General features: G+C 28.7%; 5 protein-coding genes and 2 pseudogenes across 7 annotated transcripts, besides 3 other annotated features; 5 read left to right on the top strand and 2 right to left on the bottom strand.

Moving 5' to 3' along the window:
- Positions 1-56: 56 nt before the first annotated feature.
- On the top strand, positions 57-905 carry TVAGG3_0101790 (actin-crosslinking proteins family; the record flags this gene model as incomplete). The annotated part of the gene is made up of 1 exon (XM_001306318.1): positions 57-467. The coding sequence occupies one exon, from the start codon at positions 57-59 to the stop codon at positions 465-467; it is 411 nt and encodes a 136-aa protein (XP_001306319.1).
- Positions 906-1,132: 227 nt separating this feature from the next.
- TVAGG3_0101780 (WD40 repeat-like family) lies at positions 1,133-2,056 on the top strand (the record flags this gene model as incomplete). Its single annotated transcript, XM_001306317.1, has 1 exon — positions 1,133-2,056. The coding sequence occupies one exon, from the start codon at positions 1,133-1,135 to the stop codon at positions 2,054-2,056; it is 924 nt and encodes a 307-aa protein (XP_001306318.1).
- Positions 2,057-2,083: 27 nt separating this feature from the next.
- Positions 2,084-2,736: a mobile genetic element.
- Positions 2,737-3,236: 500 nt separating this feature from the next.
- Positions 3,237-8,565: a mobile genetic element.
- TVAGG3_0101760 (MULE transposase domain-containing protein) lies at positions 4,097-5,173 on the bottom strand (the record flags this gene model as incomplete). The annotated part of the gene is made up of 1 exon (XM_001306316.2): positions 4,097-5,173. The coding sequence occupies one exon, from the start codon at positions 5,171-5,173 to the stop codon at positions 4,097-4,099; it is 1,077 nt and encodes a 358-aa protein (XP_001306317.2).
- A 915-nt stretch (positions 8,566-9,480) lies between the features above and the next one.
- Positions 9,481-9,717, top strand: TVAGG3_0101740 (N-acetylmuramoyl-l-alanine amidase family; the record flags this gene model as incomplete). Its single annotated transcript, XM_001306314.1, has 1 exon — positions 9,481-9,717. The coding sequence occupies one exon, from the start codon at positions 9,481-9,483 to the stop codon at positions 9,715-9,717; it is 237 nt and encodes a 78-aa protein (XP_001306315.1).
- A 20-nt stretch (positions 9,718-9,737) lies between these two features.
- On the bottom strand, positions 9,738-9,953 carry TVAGG3_0101730 (uncharacterized protein; the record flags this gene model as incomplete). The annotated part of the gene is made up of 1 exon (XM_001306313.1): positions 9,738-9,953. The coding sequence occupies one exon, from the start codon at positions 9,951-9,953 to the stop codon at positions 9,738-9,740; it is 216 nt and encodes a 71-aa protein (XP_001306314.1).
- A 1,854-nt stretch (positions 9,954-11,807) lies between these two features.
- Positions 11,808-15,496: part of a mobile genetic element that runs on past the window's edge.
- TVAGG3_0101720 lies at positions 12,548-13,431 on the top strand (annotated as a pseudogene). Its single transcript has one exon. A coding segment is annotated over exon 1 (884 nt).
- Positions 13,478-14,148, top strand: TVAGG3_0101710 (annotated as a pseudogene). Its single transcript has one exon. A coding segment is annotated over exon 1 (671 nt).

Raw genomic sequence — 15,496 nt, 5'->3', positions numbered from 1 at the left:
TAAGATATCAATATCATGCAAATGAAATCCTAAAAAAAGGTCACTTTTATATTTTTATGTCATTCAAAATTGCTGATTTGGTGTATGCAATTCCAGATGGAACTCCAGTGCGAATAAAAGTTGTTGATGATGGATATTTTCACATACAGATAAATCATAAAATCAATTTAGAGAAAGATGAAAATGATGCCGAGACGTTTCGCTTAGTAAAGAAAGGAAAAAACAAACTTGCACTTCTATCTGAAGATGGAAAGTACTTAACTGCATATAAAGGATGCGTTACTGAAAATGCAGAAGCTCCATTTAGACAACAGACGTTTTCTATTGAAGGATCAACTCTTAAAAATGTTATATTGTACTCCAAATTCCTTGGTTACTATCTATCTTATGATGATGAAGGAGATATTTCTTTTTCATCTGATGTTCCAAACAAAGCTGTTCATGTTTCTATAATTAAGATATACTAATTGATGTTGATATTTTATTCTGTTTGTTATAACTTAATTTCAATATTCGGAAATTTTATTTTTGCAAAATAGTAAATTACTTAAGAGAGAACTCCATATTTTTTAATTTTCTAGCAGCTCATATAATAGCTCAGTTTTTGTTAGAGTGTTTTTCAGTCTTAGCAAATAGATAAACGAAAATAAACTTTTGGAGAAAATAAATGACAGACATTGCGACATGCATTATTCGTACATCATAATTATGCAATATGGCAAGATTAGAAAAGCATAAATCCATTCATGTTGGATCTAAAGTGACAAGGACTTGTTATATTCTCAAAAGAGCTAGATATTTTATACTGTGATAGATAGATTATAAGTAATGTCCCTCTCTAATAAAAATCTAAAATTATATTAAAATGAATTTATTTATCTATGATGATAATAACTCCAAAGGGCCACAATAAAATTTGGTGATTCAATGCATATCAATTTCATGGTAGGCGACAAGTATAACATTTATCGATTAGCTCATTTTGAAAACTGAGTGAGAATATTTTGCTAGATGGTCTTTGCATAAACTTATTTTTCTGTTTTTTGTTGTTCATTATATGAATACAAATATCTCAGACTTATTTATTAGAGGGGATAAAAAAATTAAAAAGGGTGAAAAAGGACGATAACAAATGAGCCTGAAACACAAAGACTCGCCACCACTTTCAGGTCAAACGCCTGTTATTGCTAAATTTATTGGCAAAAATATAGTCGTTGGCACACGAGATGGCATTTTGGTCGTTTTCATCCTCAAGGACGGAAAATATTATCAAACAAGACGCGTTCAAGGCCACAATCTTACAATTCTTTCTATCGCAGTTCCAGAGGACAACAGCTTCGTTGTTACAACATCAATGGAAGGAAAATGTCTCATTTTTACACCAAATGAAACCGGTCTTACATTTTTGCGCGAAATACAATGCAAGAGCACAATCTTCCCACACGCAGCTGTTAGCCGTGATGGAAAAACAATTGCAATTGCCGGCCATAAAGGCATTGTTTTGATTGAAAGAAATGGACAACTCAACCAATATAATGCAGGCGATGATACAATTGTAGATCTTACATTCTACGGTCCAAACGATAACCAACTCATTCTTGTTGGTCGCCATTCTATTACTCAGTTCGATCTTGACTCAAATGTCCCAATTAACGTACTTACTCTTAAGGGCAATGATATTAAATGTCATATTCACTGCGTAGCTGCAAACCTCAGTAATCAGTTAGTTGCTGTAGGAACTTTTAATAGATTTGTTGAATTTTATAAATTTGAAGGAGAACCAACAAAGGTTGGCGAGGTATCAATTCCTCACGATAGACCAGGAGCCATGGTTAAACTTATCGAAATGGTTGAATTTACTAATGATGGAAGACATCTCATTGTTGGTTCATCAAATGGCTCTGTTTCTGTTATAGATGTTGATAATTATACAATAACAGAGACAAAGAAGTTCCAGCGTTCTAGAATTTTCTCTGTTTGCATTTCAGCTGATGATAGTGAAGTTATCTCTGTTTCTGATGATAAGACCATTTACTGTCTTGAATTGGTTCAATAAAATATTATTATATTATAATTTTTTAAGGGTGCACACGAGAGGATCATGTAAACTTCAGAATTTAGAACCTTATTTTTAGGCATTATCTTGGCTACCTATTTAGGCTCGAAAAGCAAAAAATATCAAAAAATACAACTTGAGTCCATTATGACCCTTTCATGGAGGTAGTTTTTATCCGCTAGTATTTTCCCTTTGAATCTCTTTACAATTCGAAATCAAATTCAAACCTCAGTAGAAGAAAGGAAGAATCGACTTACTACGGTTGTAATACGAATAAATACATATATTTAATTATTTTTATTTACATAATAATTGTTTGAAGCTCATATTCCATCAAATTTTTAAATAAAAACATTAAAATGTTGAAAATGTTCATATATTTTAATAGGGTTTTGGCACTTTATTGAGGAATTACTACATACATAGTCGAACTGAACTTGATATTTTGAAATTTAAATTATTTATCAAAATTAAAATTTAACTTGAAATTTATAATTATTTAGTCATATTTTGCATAATTCTAAGTAGATTTTGTAAAAAATCAAGAAAGAAAAATTTTAACGTGCTTTATTTTTTCTTTTTTATAATAATACATATTATTATATAATTAACATATTCATAATGTTTCACCCTTTCAAAAATATAATCCTCCTCCTCTCAAATAAATGTACATACGGGTGGCCTCTTTTTTCAAAAAATTAAAATTTGAAATTTTGGGCTCAAATATTAGAGATTTTTTCAACCTTCAACGATATATGTTGTCTATATCAGACCTCCTTTCTTTTTGATACTTAACATTGTTCCTAAATCTTAGCCGTTAAGAGTTGTAGGATAGGAAGGGTTGTGTGACTTTTTTTGTTGCATCTATATATAGACGATGCATTAAAATATTTATATACTAAACACATTAAAAAATTAACATTAATTTTAAAATAATTTATTTTTTATCTTTTATAAAAGAAGCTATATATAGATGATGTCAGATATTCCGCGATTAATTAAACATTGTTTAAATCCTAAATGGGTTAAACTTCAATTTAAAAAGGAAGACTGTGAATTATTAAATGAATATGAAAGCCAAAATAAGCTAATGAGGTATAAATATAATGATAAAGAATATTTAATTTCATGGAATCAATGGAGTCATAATCAAAGACCTCATAAACGAGAAGAAGAAATTGGGCGCGTAAAGGGTTGGCGTCCTAAGGCGTCCTGATGTAAACTATTCAATTTTTGAGAAGTTTACACCATAATTGAATAGTTTATGGCGTCCTGAGAGGAGATTTCAATGGGTATGGCGTCCTAAAAAATAGAAGAAAATGATTTTTTCTCGATTTTTCTAGAAATTGAATTTTTTAAAAAAGAAAAAAATCAAAACGTATACATTCAAGAAAGACTATAAATGAAGATTTTTTAATTTTTTTTCATTCTAAAACATCTTTTTTTGGATATTTTTTTTAATAAATATGTAAGAAAGATTGAAGAAAAAGTAAATTTACTTTAAGAAAATTCGTTTTACATGATGTAAGACCCATAACAACTATAAATATTCAATTAATTAAAATAAAAAAAGAAAAACAGATTAAATGTATCTCACATCAAAATCCATTGACCTAAGGATGTTAAGTTTCTGTTTTTAAAAGTTGATATTTTTTTTTTAATTTTAAGAAAATTAATAGCATGTTATTAGACAATAAGAGTGTAATGATATTGACTAAACAGAAATGAGAGAATAGAGATATAATTTTGATAAGCAATATTGCGAACAAATTCTGAAGTAAAATCGCGATCAATAATTGAAAATTACGATCATGTACTGAAAAATGACGATCGAATTGAATGAATAGAATTATATCTAAGAAAAAATAAATTGTATTTAGAAGATGAACAAAGAAAGGTGTATGCTAAAAATCATTTAACAATAAATGGAAATAAAACAAAATTGTTAAAAGAAAAAAATGAAAATTGTTAAATAATATATTATTTTTTAGTCATAAGAATAAAAATATAGTAGTTATAAAAGGAATTAGACTTCATATATCAATTCTTTTTCTCTGTAGATGTGGAACGTTTGCTTTTCGATCTCTTTCGATGAACTTGAAAATATAAGTTATTATCGCTGAGAATCCTTTCCGAAATAGGAGCTTTACGTTTAGGAGGATTGTCGGATGAATTTTGTTTTTTATTGTTTGATTTTGTTGTTATGGAAGATTTTTTCTTATTTTTTTCAGAATTTTGCTTGCTATTAACTGAAACTTGTTTTGACGGCCCAACAATAGCATTTGTAGTAGGAAGAATTCCCAATAACGAGCGCATTTTCGATAATTGTTTTTCAATATGATCAAGAAGGTCCAGCTTATGTTCTAGATTACTAGACATTTGATTTGTAGAAGGATGGTTTTGATTTTCTGGTTCTAAATCTGTAGAGTCTGCAATATTTGAATTTTCGGAGCGAATTGGAGCATCTGAACCTTGATTTGTATCGGCTTGCTCAAAATTAGTTTGAATTGGAGTGGATGAATTAAAATCTGGATGATTTAATGTTTCATTAAATAATGCCATAATTTTTTCTCTTTTTTCATTAATAAACTTAGTGATCATTGTATCTTTATCTGTTAGATCGATCGATTTGAGTATATCTGCATCATGAACTGGAATATTTTCGAACAATGAACTCGATTCTATGGAACCATATGGAGAAATCTCGTTCTGAGCCAAAGAAAGATCACTTACGTTGTATTGTTTGATAGAAAAAATTGTTTTCTCAAGTTCTTTTTGAAAGCAGTCAAGAATATAATTTTTGTAGCTATCAGTGATAACGGTTTTTATATGGCGCTCGATCTTCTGGTTATTTTTGATGGCGTTATATTTATCTAATTGGATTTGAGATATCTTCTTAATAGCTTCATAAATGTTTGGATGTTTTAACGAAGAAAATTCTGAATGCATACTCTCGAGGCAATCATTAGTGAATATTGCAGTTGCATTATTATATTGAGATATTAAATTGTAGTGCGGCAACCAAACTTTGTTGAAATAATCAATATAATCTTTGATCGAATCAACTTTATTTTGATTAATTATATGCATTGTAAGTACAAATTCTTCATGAGACATGAATGGAGTAATAGAATATAGCTTAAATAAAGAATTTTGTAAAGTATTGAAATTTTTTGTATAAAGTGCTACAAGTTTCCTGTGTAAAGCTTGTTTGAAATGAAATAGGCATCCAATTATACGGACTTTAGGGAAAATTTGTTGAAGTGCCTCTATCATTCCCTTTTCAAAATCACAATGAATTTGAATTAGCTTTGAAAATTGAATACCCTTGACAGTAAAAATATATTCAAATGCCTTCTTATAAGATTCAAATGTGCGGTTTTTCATGAATATAAATAAAAGTGGTAGATATTGATTTGTTGAAGGTTCACAAATCATAATTGTTAGCATCTGTCCTTTTTGAAAATGTTTTGGTGTAATTTTAAAAGTTCCATCGCAAAATAAATCTGTGGCTTCTTTTGCAAATTGAATTGCCTTCTCAAAACCAAAAAACATCGTCTCACAATTTGCTTGAAAATCATGGCCAATGAAAAACTGCTCGCCATTTATTAAACAAAAATTAGCAATTTCATCGTCTGTAATTTTTTCTCCAACAGAAAATTTTCTGGACTTATTATAAACTTCCCTGACCAATGAATCTTTAATTAATGGGTTTTCATCAGTACCAACAGCAAGTTCTGTCATAAATTTTTTAATCTGCTGAAAAGTGCCGTTGTCTTCAGAAAATTTTGCCATTGCCTTATTGTATATTTCTGTCAGAGTCATTGATTTATGAAGATCATTTTTTTCATTTTGTAACTTTTTAAATTGTCTGCATTCGGGTATATGTTCCTTTTGTAAATCTTCGGAAACTGAACTGTTCTCAATTTTAACTAAATAACGTGCTTGACAAGAATGATCGATGCAACGGTAGTAACGTTCAATATTATTTGAATTAATAATATTTGTATGATCATGCGAATAAAGCATATCTTTGCGAACAATTGTATCAGGATATTTTCCAGTAACTGCGGGAATATTTTTAACTGCAATATAACTAAAATATCTTCTGACAGCTTTAGATTCATTTTCGGCGTATTTAATATTAAAATATTGAAGAACTTGTTTGATTATATTCGTTTTTTCATCTCTCGATGTTGATTTTTGGTATTTATCAGATTGTTCCCTGATAAATATTTTATTTTCGTCTGTAAAGTTTGCTCTTTTTTGATTAAATATAGATGATTTTCCCATTAAAAAATGAAATGATGCAAAATTTACGAAAACCGTTCGAAAATTGAATCAAAAATGAAAAGTAATACTTAAATGAGGAATTCTTTGAGATATTGGTCTTAGATTGAATGTAGCGTCATTCTTATATAGAATATATATTCATATCATCGGAAATATGATAAAAAGCATATAATAAATGTCAAAAAAGTGAACAAATAAGCAAAGATATTTTTTAAAAAACAATGAAAAGTAATACTTAAATGAGGAATTCTTTGAGATATTGGTCTTAGATTGAATGTAGCGTCACAAATTTCACAAATATAATTTACTATACAATTTTATTCATTTTTTTAAAATGGCTGACGACAGTCTGTATCAACTAACTCAACTAGTCAAGCATAATGATTATTCTTCGGATTCATTAAATCAACTTTATCAATGCATAAGTACAATGACAGAAAGATCAATTGGATGCTTGAATTGGGATAAATTTTTCAAAAAAATCACAGTGACTGATGAAGTTCTTTTACATTTTTTAGCATCCGTTTTAAACATTGAAAAGATATCAGAATGTTTCAAGGATTCTATTTTTTATCACAATATTAATCTTGAAAAATTCAGTAATTTAACTGAAACAGAACAACAAACAATTTTAAATTCCTACAAAGCGGATAAATTTACATATTACATAATGTGCTCACAAATTGTAAAATCAAACTGGAACAATTTATCCCAAACTTTAGTTAATATTGCAAATCAATATTTGCCATTTTTAGATGAAGAAAAGCAAATATATATATTTACTGAAATAACTGGCAATTATCAAAATTTTGAAATTTCAGTTGCAAACTTGTTACTTTTTTATGAAAACAATGAAGAAAAATTAAGCAACTGTTTTAATTTAACATTGTTCCAGCAAATTTATTCCAAAAATGGAATCGAGCAAATGATATTTTTTGCTGCAAATACAATTTGTTGCAATAACACTTCTATCAATTTTTACAATCTCCTTGAAATTGAAGAAATGAATCCATTTGATTTTTTTTATTTCTCAATTCAATATAAAGAGATATTAAATTGCGATGATTTTCCAAAAGTTACAGAAGTAATCACAGGTTTAATCTCAGCTTCAAATATTAATGCTATTATGCGAATTTGCCAAAAAATTTTGGATAAAATTACATTTTATAAATGTAATTATTGCCATATTACCTCAATATGGAATTTTATCACAAATGCAGCAATAATTCTTCCTGATGAAGATTTATTAATCAAATTATTAAAATTCATAGAAAAAACAGAAAAAGCAACAGATGAATTATTCGAACCGGAGAATGATTTGGGTTTCTATGAATATTTAAATTCGATTTTCTCAGATATTACATCTGCGAGAAATAAGCAATTTCTCTTGGAATTTCTAAATACCCATGAAGATGACTTCACTTATGATCAAACATTGTGAGGTCATTTTTGATCAACAAATTAATTGAAATTCCGATCAAAAAAAATTCACAAATTGGATCAAAAAAATCGAATCTCAAGTTAAAAATAAAAAATTTCTACATTTTTATCAAATTTAGATTTTTTTTTCAAATCATGCGAATTGATTGAATAATTGCATATTTTATCCCATGCATCTAGAAGTATGTGTAATATTTTTGCTTTCATCAAGAAATTGTCGAATTTGATCTTAATTTTTTTTGAAAAATATACTTTTAGAAAAAGAAATAGTGATTGAATAGCTGCCCATGCTGTAAAAGGGTTATTTTTACAAGTAAAAAAATTGTTATTTTTCGAGCAAGTCGAGGCTTTTTTACCATCTTATTTTTGAAAAATTTACGAAAAATTATATCTGAAAAAACGCTTCATTTTGATATCTTACAATGATAAAATACCAATGTTGCTGGGATATAATAGCTACACCTGGACATCTACTACATTAATGCGTATGACAGGTAAAGTTGATTTCAAAAGTATAGCCTGGAAAGATTACAATAAATCAACGATAATTCAAAAAAATTTCTTATAAGTTAACATAATAAAAATTTAATTTTTATATTGCTTGTATTATACTTAAGTATATAATATATTTAAATCTTAGAATGAAAATTCGGGACGCCCTAGCTATTCAATTTTCCCTTAGGACGCCCATAAACCTCTCAAAAATGTGATGTAAATATCACAATTTTGAGAAATTTACACTAGGACGCCTTAGGACGCCAACCCCCTTTTTTACCGAAGAAATTGAAAATAATGAAATGGAAATCATTGATGACATTAAAGAGGATGGAATTCCTAAATTTTGTAGAAAAACCTTTAGAACTAAGTTAGGAGCATATAAACGTAGAGTATTAAATCCTGAATATCTTAAACATCAATTTAAAAAGGAAGACTGTGAATTATTAAACGCTAATGAATATGAAAATGCTAAATCAAAACTGAGATATAAATATATTGGAAGTGATGAAAGGTTTAAAGATAAAGATAAAGTTTATTCAGTTTCATATAATAACTGGCACACGTTAGAGATAAGAAAACATTTAGGAGATTATGGGAAATGTTCTGAATTCTTTAAATCTAGTATGTATGAGAGAGTAAAAGAAATTAGAAATAATTATTTTCATGAATAAAAGATTCACTACCATAATGAAATAAAAAAATAAAAAAATAAACTTTAAAAATTCATGTCTCAGAATCAACATTGAACTTTAAGAAATTAATGATTATTTGAATTTATGAAATCAATTATTTGATTCATTCTTTCTTCAATCTCTTCTATTCTTTTTGTTAAATCATCAATTTTCATTAATGAGGTGATTCTTGATTGAGGAATAGATTTCAAACTAACCACCCCCTTTATTTTTGAAATTTTGAATCCATCAACTTTAAACATTTTATTCAATTTACACGTTGTCAATTCTTCAAATAATTTTTTATTATTAGCATAATAGTCATTAAATTCTTCAACAGATGAAAAAATTTTTATTTCAGTAATTGGTTTAACAACGTTTATTTTTTGTTGAACATTTTCACTTTCATTTATTTTCTTCCTCCTCTGTTTCATTTATTTTTAAAATCGGTTTCATTTATCATTAAATAAAAATTAGAATATAAGTGATGAAATATATTTTTTAATTAATATTAAATCAGAAATGGCTGCAGGATTCTTTAAAAAATTATGGGATGGAATTAAGAAAGCTGCAGGTTGGGTTCATAAAAATATTATTAAACCTGTTGCAAACTTTTTGGCACCAGTAGCGAAAACGGCAGGAACTATCATAGGTGGAGTATTAGGTACTAAAGCAGGTAATCCGGCGATGGGAGCACAAGCAGGTAACGCAGTTGGTGGAATAGCTGAAGGAATACTTAATAAAATAGGAGGTAGATAGTGGAAAAATAAACTTTATTTTTATCTTAGTATCGGTTGAAGTCTTTGATAAACTTTTTCTCCTTTATTTAAAACTTCTCTTATTGGGGCAGCTTTTGGCGTTATTGATTCAGCAATGTCACTAATTGCTTCTTTATTCTTAAATATCCAATTTGCTCCTTTCTTCATTGTTTCCCAAACTTTATGCGCTCCTCTTTTTACTTTATCCCACAGTTTCTTAAATATACCTGCAGCCATAGTTGATTATTTCATTAAAATTAAAAATTCATTTTCATCTTTTAATTTTGATTTTTTATTTAATAATAAATGACGACTAACTATTTGGTGCCAAACACTAAACCGATTAATGGAAATGTGTTTCATTCATTCGAAAAGATAAATGAAATATTCGCAAAGAATGACGGTAGAAGATATTATAGAGAACTTGAAAGTTCATGCTATGACTCTGATGCTCCATATTTTGATGATAAACAAACTCATTTAAGAATTACAAATCCGGCTCATGATGTGAATCAATTAGGTGACACATATATTAAACGCAAAGTTAAAGCAATTCTAGTTTCAAATAAAGCTTTCACATGTGATGCCGCTTTTAAATGCATGCGTTTATTCGTTGGTTACAAATCATCAAATCAAAGCTTTAAAACAATTAGAAGTAGAAACCGAAAGAGGTGATGCCGGTTATCTTCAGATGGATTGCGCCCGTGAATCTTTCGCATTTGCAACATATAAACCAAAATCAGAAAGGAAAGTTAAAAAGTTTGTTCATTCGTTATATAATAATGTTCAAAAATATGATAACTCAGTATGTGGTAAATATATTGACCCTCAGAAGTTTTCAAGAATGCAAATAAAGAAGTTGATGTCACTTTTGATATGATTATTCCGGTAAATGATTTGTTAGCATTTCAGGCGTTCGATGATTATCCTAAATCATTTTGGTGAAATCATTCTTAAATATTATGTTTTCAGGGATACTTTAGTATTTGTCAGGTTGACCGTTAAGAGTTGCTGATTACAAAATTACGTTTATGAAAAAGATAACTGGTGAAAATTATGAAAAGATTATGAATCATGTTTATAAATATGATCGCAAATTCCAACAAATCGGACTTCCTGCCAAATTAATTACAAGCTTAGCCGCTACATCTGCTGACGGCAACAGTTGATAACGTTATTATTTCATGCACAAAGATGGAAGTTTTAGAGGATAAATGCATTACACCAGGATACGTTTAATTGAAGAATCAGTTAAAGCAATACCACGTTTATTCAGTAAGGAAGATCCATTCATGATTCCAGCTCAACATATTGACGTTCGTTCACTAAATGGAGTTGCAATCACTCCAAGGTGTATTAGCTCAGATTTCTCATACGCTCTTAAATGTTACAGATGTTGTGTTAGCATTTCCGAAGAATGCAATGCAAAGAACGGTTTTAGAAAATCCAATGCTTCGAGTCTTCAGGTCACTATAGATTCCAGAAACTTCCCCGATCAAGCGATGACCACAGTGGTGACATATTCTTTACACGTATGCTTCAAGCTTCTGATTTAGATGAGTGAATGAATGCACAGAAGAATACGAGGACTCATTAACTAGACCACTGAATGATGATAATGGCACGCCATTAGCTAGAACATGGAAAGACCAAACTTCATTCTTATGCACTATTCCAGTTCAACGTGATGGAGCGGGTATATTCTTTGATGGATTAGAAACTTTCAACTCACAAGTTACAGTACAAGTGAAAGCTTATCCAATCATTCAGGGTGAAAATGACACTTACTGTTCAAAGGTGACAAATCCTCCTCAGGTTTGGTTTACTAGGACTACATATTGGACATGGACACCGGACGAAGGTTTGAAATATCATCCAACAGGTACACCACCACAGTATAGAAGTTCATATGATGAAATATTGATGAATAGAAATGTTTAAAATTATAAATTTATTTTTGATTAAATGGATTTAAATTCATCCACCCCTTATGAAGAATTAGCAGGAGTATATAATACATACGTAGATGATATGATTAATGAAGCATTGAGTGATAATAGAAATGCTCTATCTAAGGAAAAATTAATGAAAATTCCATATTCTGAATGTTACTTAAATTCAATCACTGCAGCAATTGGTAAACAAAATAAAGGTAAAACATTAACGATATTAAAACAAATTATCATTATTGCTAACACTTCCCCCATTCACATGTGTTAATTTATATCAACCGTTCAGGTTCACCTTCAGATGATACATTTGAATCTTTAAAGCATTTAATCAAAATTCCAATTATTTATTTATCACAAGAAGAAGCAGAAGATTATTTAAAAAACTTTTTAATGTATAAAGAATTATATAATACAATCAAGAAGCAAGGATTAGAGGATAAAATTATTGATAAACAACGGGATGAATTATTTGAAACACTTTCTATTTCAAATTTTGATAGAGAATTTTTGCATTCACTCATTTTTCTAGATGATGCAGTGAAATCAAAACTAATAACAAATGAGAAATCATATTTTAATCAGTTATTAACTCAATGTCGACACATTCAGTGTTCATTCTTATGGCTGTTCAATACTTCAAAGCATTAAGCACAAACATTAAATCAAATCTATCAACACTTTTCATTTTCAGTGGGTTTAGTCGTCAACAGTTGAACGTTATGCTTTATCAAGTGAATTTACCAATGAGCATTAATGAACTTTACACACAATATCAGCAATTAGGTGAACATGGAAAAATAATAGTTGATTTAAATAAAGGAAGTGTTAAATTTGATTAACTTTTTATAATTAATTTTTATTTTTTATTTATAATTAAACATGACAGAAATAGCAAATCTTCTACAGGTTCCATTAAAACAAGGGACAAACAAAAAGGGTGCATATAATAGAACTATGAAAGTTCCTGATGGAATGAAAGAATTAGTTCATATTGTTGCTGGTCTTCAAAAAGATGTTAAACAAATGAGAAACGTTTTAACATTACCAGAAGCTCAAGCATATGCCAAACGTCATGGTCCAAATTGGGAAGCACACGAAGCAGACATTACGGGTCCAAATGGAAAACCTGATGGTATAAATGAAGTTTTCGTTACTGATGGTCAAGGTAATATTAAAGTCATAAATGGTTATAAATTAACTATATCTGATTATCCTAAACGTAAATATATAATGAACGTTATCCTATGCAATTTGATGAAAATGGAAAAGCTGTTAAACAATACATTGGAGAAGGTGAAAATGGTCCAATTAATTCATACCGTCATAATCCATATTCTTATTTCAATGAAGAATTAAATGCTATTGAAGAGGGACCGGATGGATTACCACGATATTCTAACCAGTTTGATGGTCAATATGCAAATATTAGACCTGAAATTTCAGCTAAGAAATTCTTTAAAGTTGCTTTATTCGATCCAGTTTTCGCAAATGTTAAAGATGAACTTAAACAGCAATTCCAACCAATTATAGTAGCAAGAATTGCATCAGGTGCTTTATCTCAAGCATTCAAAGATTTAATTAAGAAACCATTATATCAGCAACGAGGTTTAACTTATGATTTAGTTAAGGAATCAGATAAAAGAAAATTTGAGAAATCAGATGATTATAAGAATGCAATTAATGAATATATTCGGTCTATTAATTTCGATGAAAATGCTAAAAATCAACTTCATGAACAAATACAGGGAATAATAGATTCAAAAGTTCCAGCAAAATAAAAGTTTAAATATATTTTTTTATTCGATATAAATGAGAAGACGTTTCACTAGTCAAAAGAACACTAACGCAAAAGCAGAGATTACGGTTGGTTATAACGTAAATGATGATAAATCACGAATTATTCAAAATGTTAAAGTTAATGTTAGCCCTGAATTAACAAGGTCAGCAACTCAACCAAATTTATTAACTCGTGACTTACCGAAGAATGAGGAGAATGAAGAAAACCATGAGAATGGAGACCCAATCATTTTATCTGAACCCGGTAAAGAACCTGTTGAAATTCCCACTTATCCAACATACCCCCACCTCTTTCATCAAACATCGAGAACCCATATAAAATAGACATTAATTCTGAATTAATGAAAATTTACCGTGATATAATAATTAATAATTATGATTCAATAATAAATTTAATTGACCAATCCGGTTTAATTATTTTACCTTATGAATCATTAATTCACATTATCGCCATTCTTTGTGATGTTCAAGATTCAGACGTTAAGATTCAATTTTTCATAGATGATGAGGTTTCATGCTGCGGAACAGTTGCAAAAATAAATCCTATAAAGGATATTAGCACAATTAAGATATCAAAGAACGGAACAACAACTGAACTTCATTTAACATATAATGATATTTATAATAAAATAGTTGATGAATATAAAATATCACTTGAAAAATTCTTTGTTAAGGCTATTTAATATTCAAGCATTAACATTATCGAATAATAATCCTTTGAATCATAATCAATAATAATTGACCTTTCACCAGTTTCTATCGTTTGTTTTATTTCTTTTTGTTCCCCACTATCTGGATCGGTCATTGTAATTGTTTTTGTTATAGTATCAGCTTTATCTTTAACTTCAATCTTTTTTCCATCGGGATATTTAAACCAAAATTCCAAAAATTCGATATTGTCAATCTGTTCATATTTTAATCTATCAATTACATTTTTAATACCATCTGAAAATCTTATGAAATGGTCATTATATGGGTTTGATTGAACTAAATTTGAATGAAGTGAAATATAACCTGTTGATGAATATGACATTGACTCATATTTTCTGAAAACACTAAAATTTATAACATGAATGAATTTCTTATTCGTTGAATTTATGAATTCTTGAGGTAATCTTATTCTAGTTTTATTTATCACTGGAAAATAACGCTTTACCATATTTTTAATCGTAATAAAAATGTCAATTATCAATATTATTTCGAATAATAACTGTGAATTAAATTTAACAGTTAGCGGAATTTATAATGTTACTCTCGTTTCTGTGAGTGGTAAATTTAATCCCATTCTTTTAGACCCTTCAGATTATATATCATTTATTAAAGATGACCTTGAAAAAACGTATGATATGTATATAAATAATGTGATAGCGAAATGGGATATTAACATGATTTTAAGTTATTTAAATGAATCATTTATCGTATGGTATGAAGAAAATTTTAAATCAAAACCGATAAACTTTTTGAACTTGATGAAATAAATAACCTTATTAAATTTCCGCTGAAAATTAAATTTTGTACTCCTCATCTTCGTTCATTGTTGGGATATTAAATTTTGAAAAAGATGTTGGGGATGTTTTGTATTCTGACACTGGTTCCAATTTCATTTTAATCAAATGTGATAAAGTTAATACCCCAATGAGATTTTCACATCAAACATTAGACCCTAACTCTTACCCATCAATACAAAACATTTTATCCATCAACTTAAACACATTTTCTTTATCATATCCGTTTCAATTATCCGGGAATTCATTTATTCTTCATTCAAAAGATTTATCAAATATTAAATTTAGAATAACTGACCTATTTGATTGTGATTTAGAATTCATGAATGAAATATTATGGCAATTTCAAATAGAAAAAATAGCTGATGAGATAACAGATTAAATATTTATTTTTAAATCATAATAAATGATTAAAAACAAACAGCAACCACACAACTTAAGGCGCAAAGCACCCAGGTCCTTCAGACCATTACATACGCCATATATGCATATAATTCAAAGACGGCAGAACAAACGCAAAGGTTGA

Source organism: Trichomonas vaginalis, chromosome IV, assembly GCF_026262505.1.
Source record: "Trichomonas vaginalis G3 chromosome IV, whole genome shotgun sequence".
NCBI lineage: Eukaryota > Parabasalia > Trichomonadida > Trichomonadidae > Trichomonas > Trichomonas vaginalis.
This window is presented reverse-complemented; position numbering and strand designations above follow the sequence as displayed.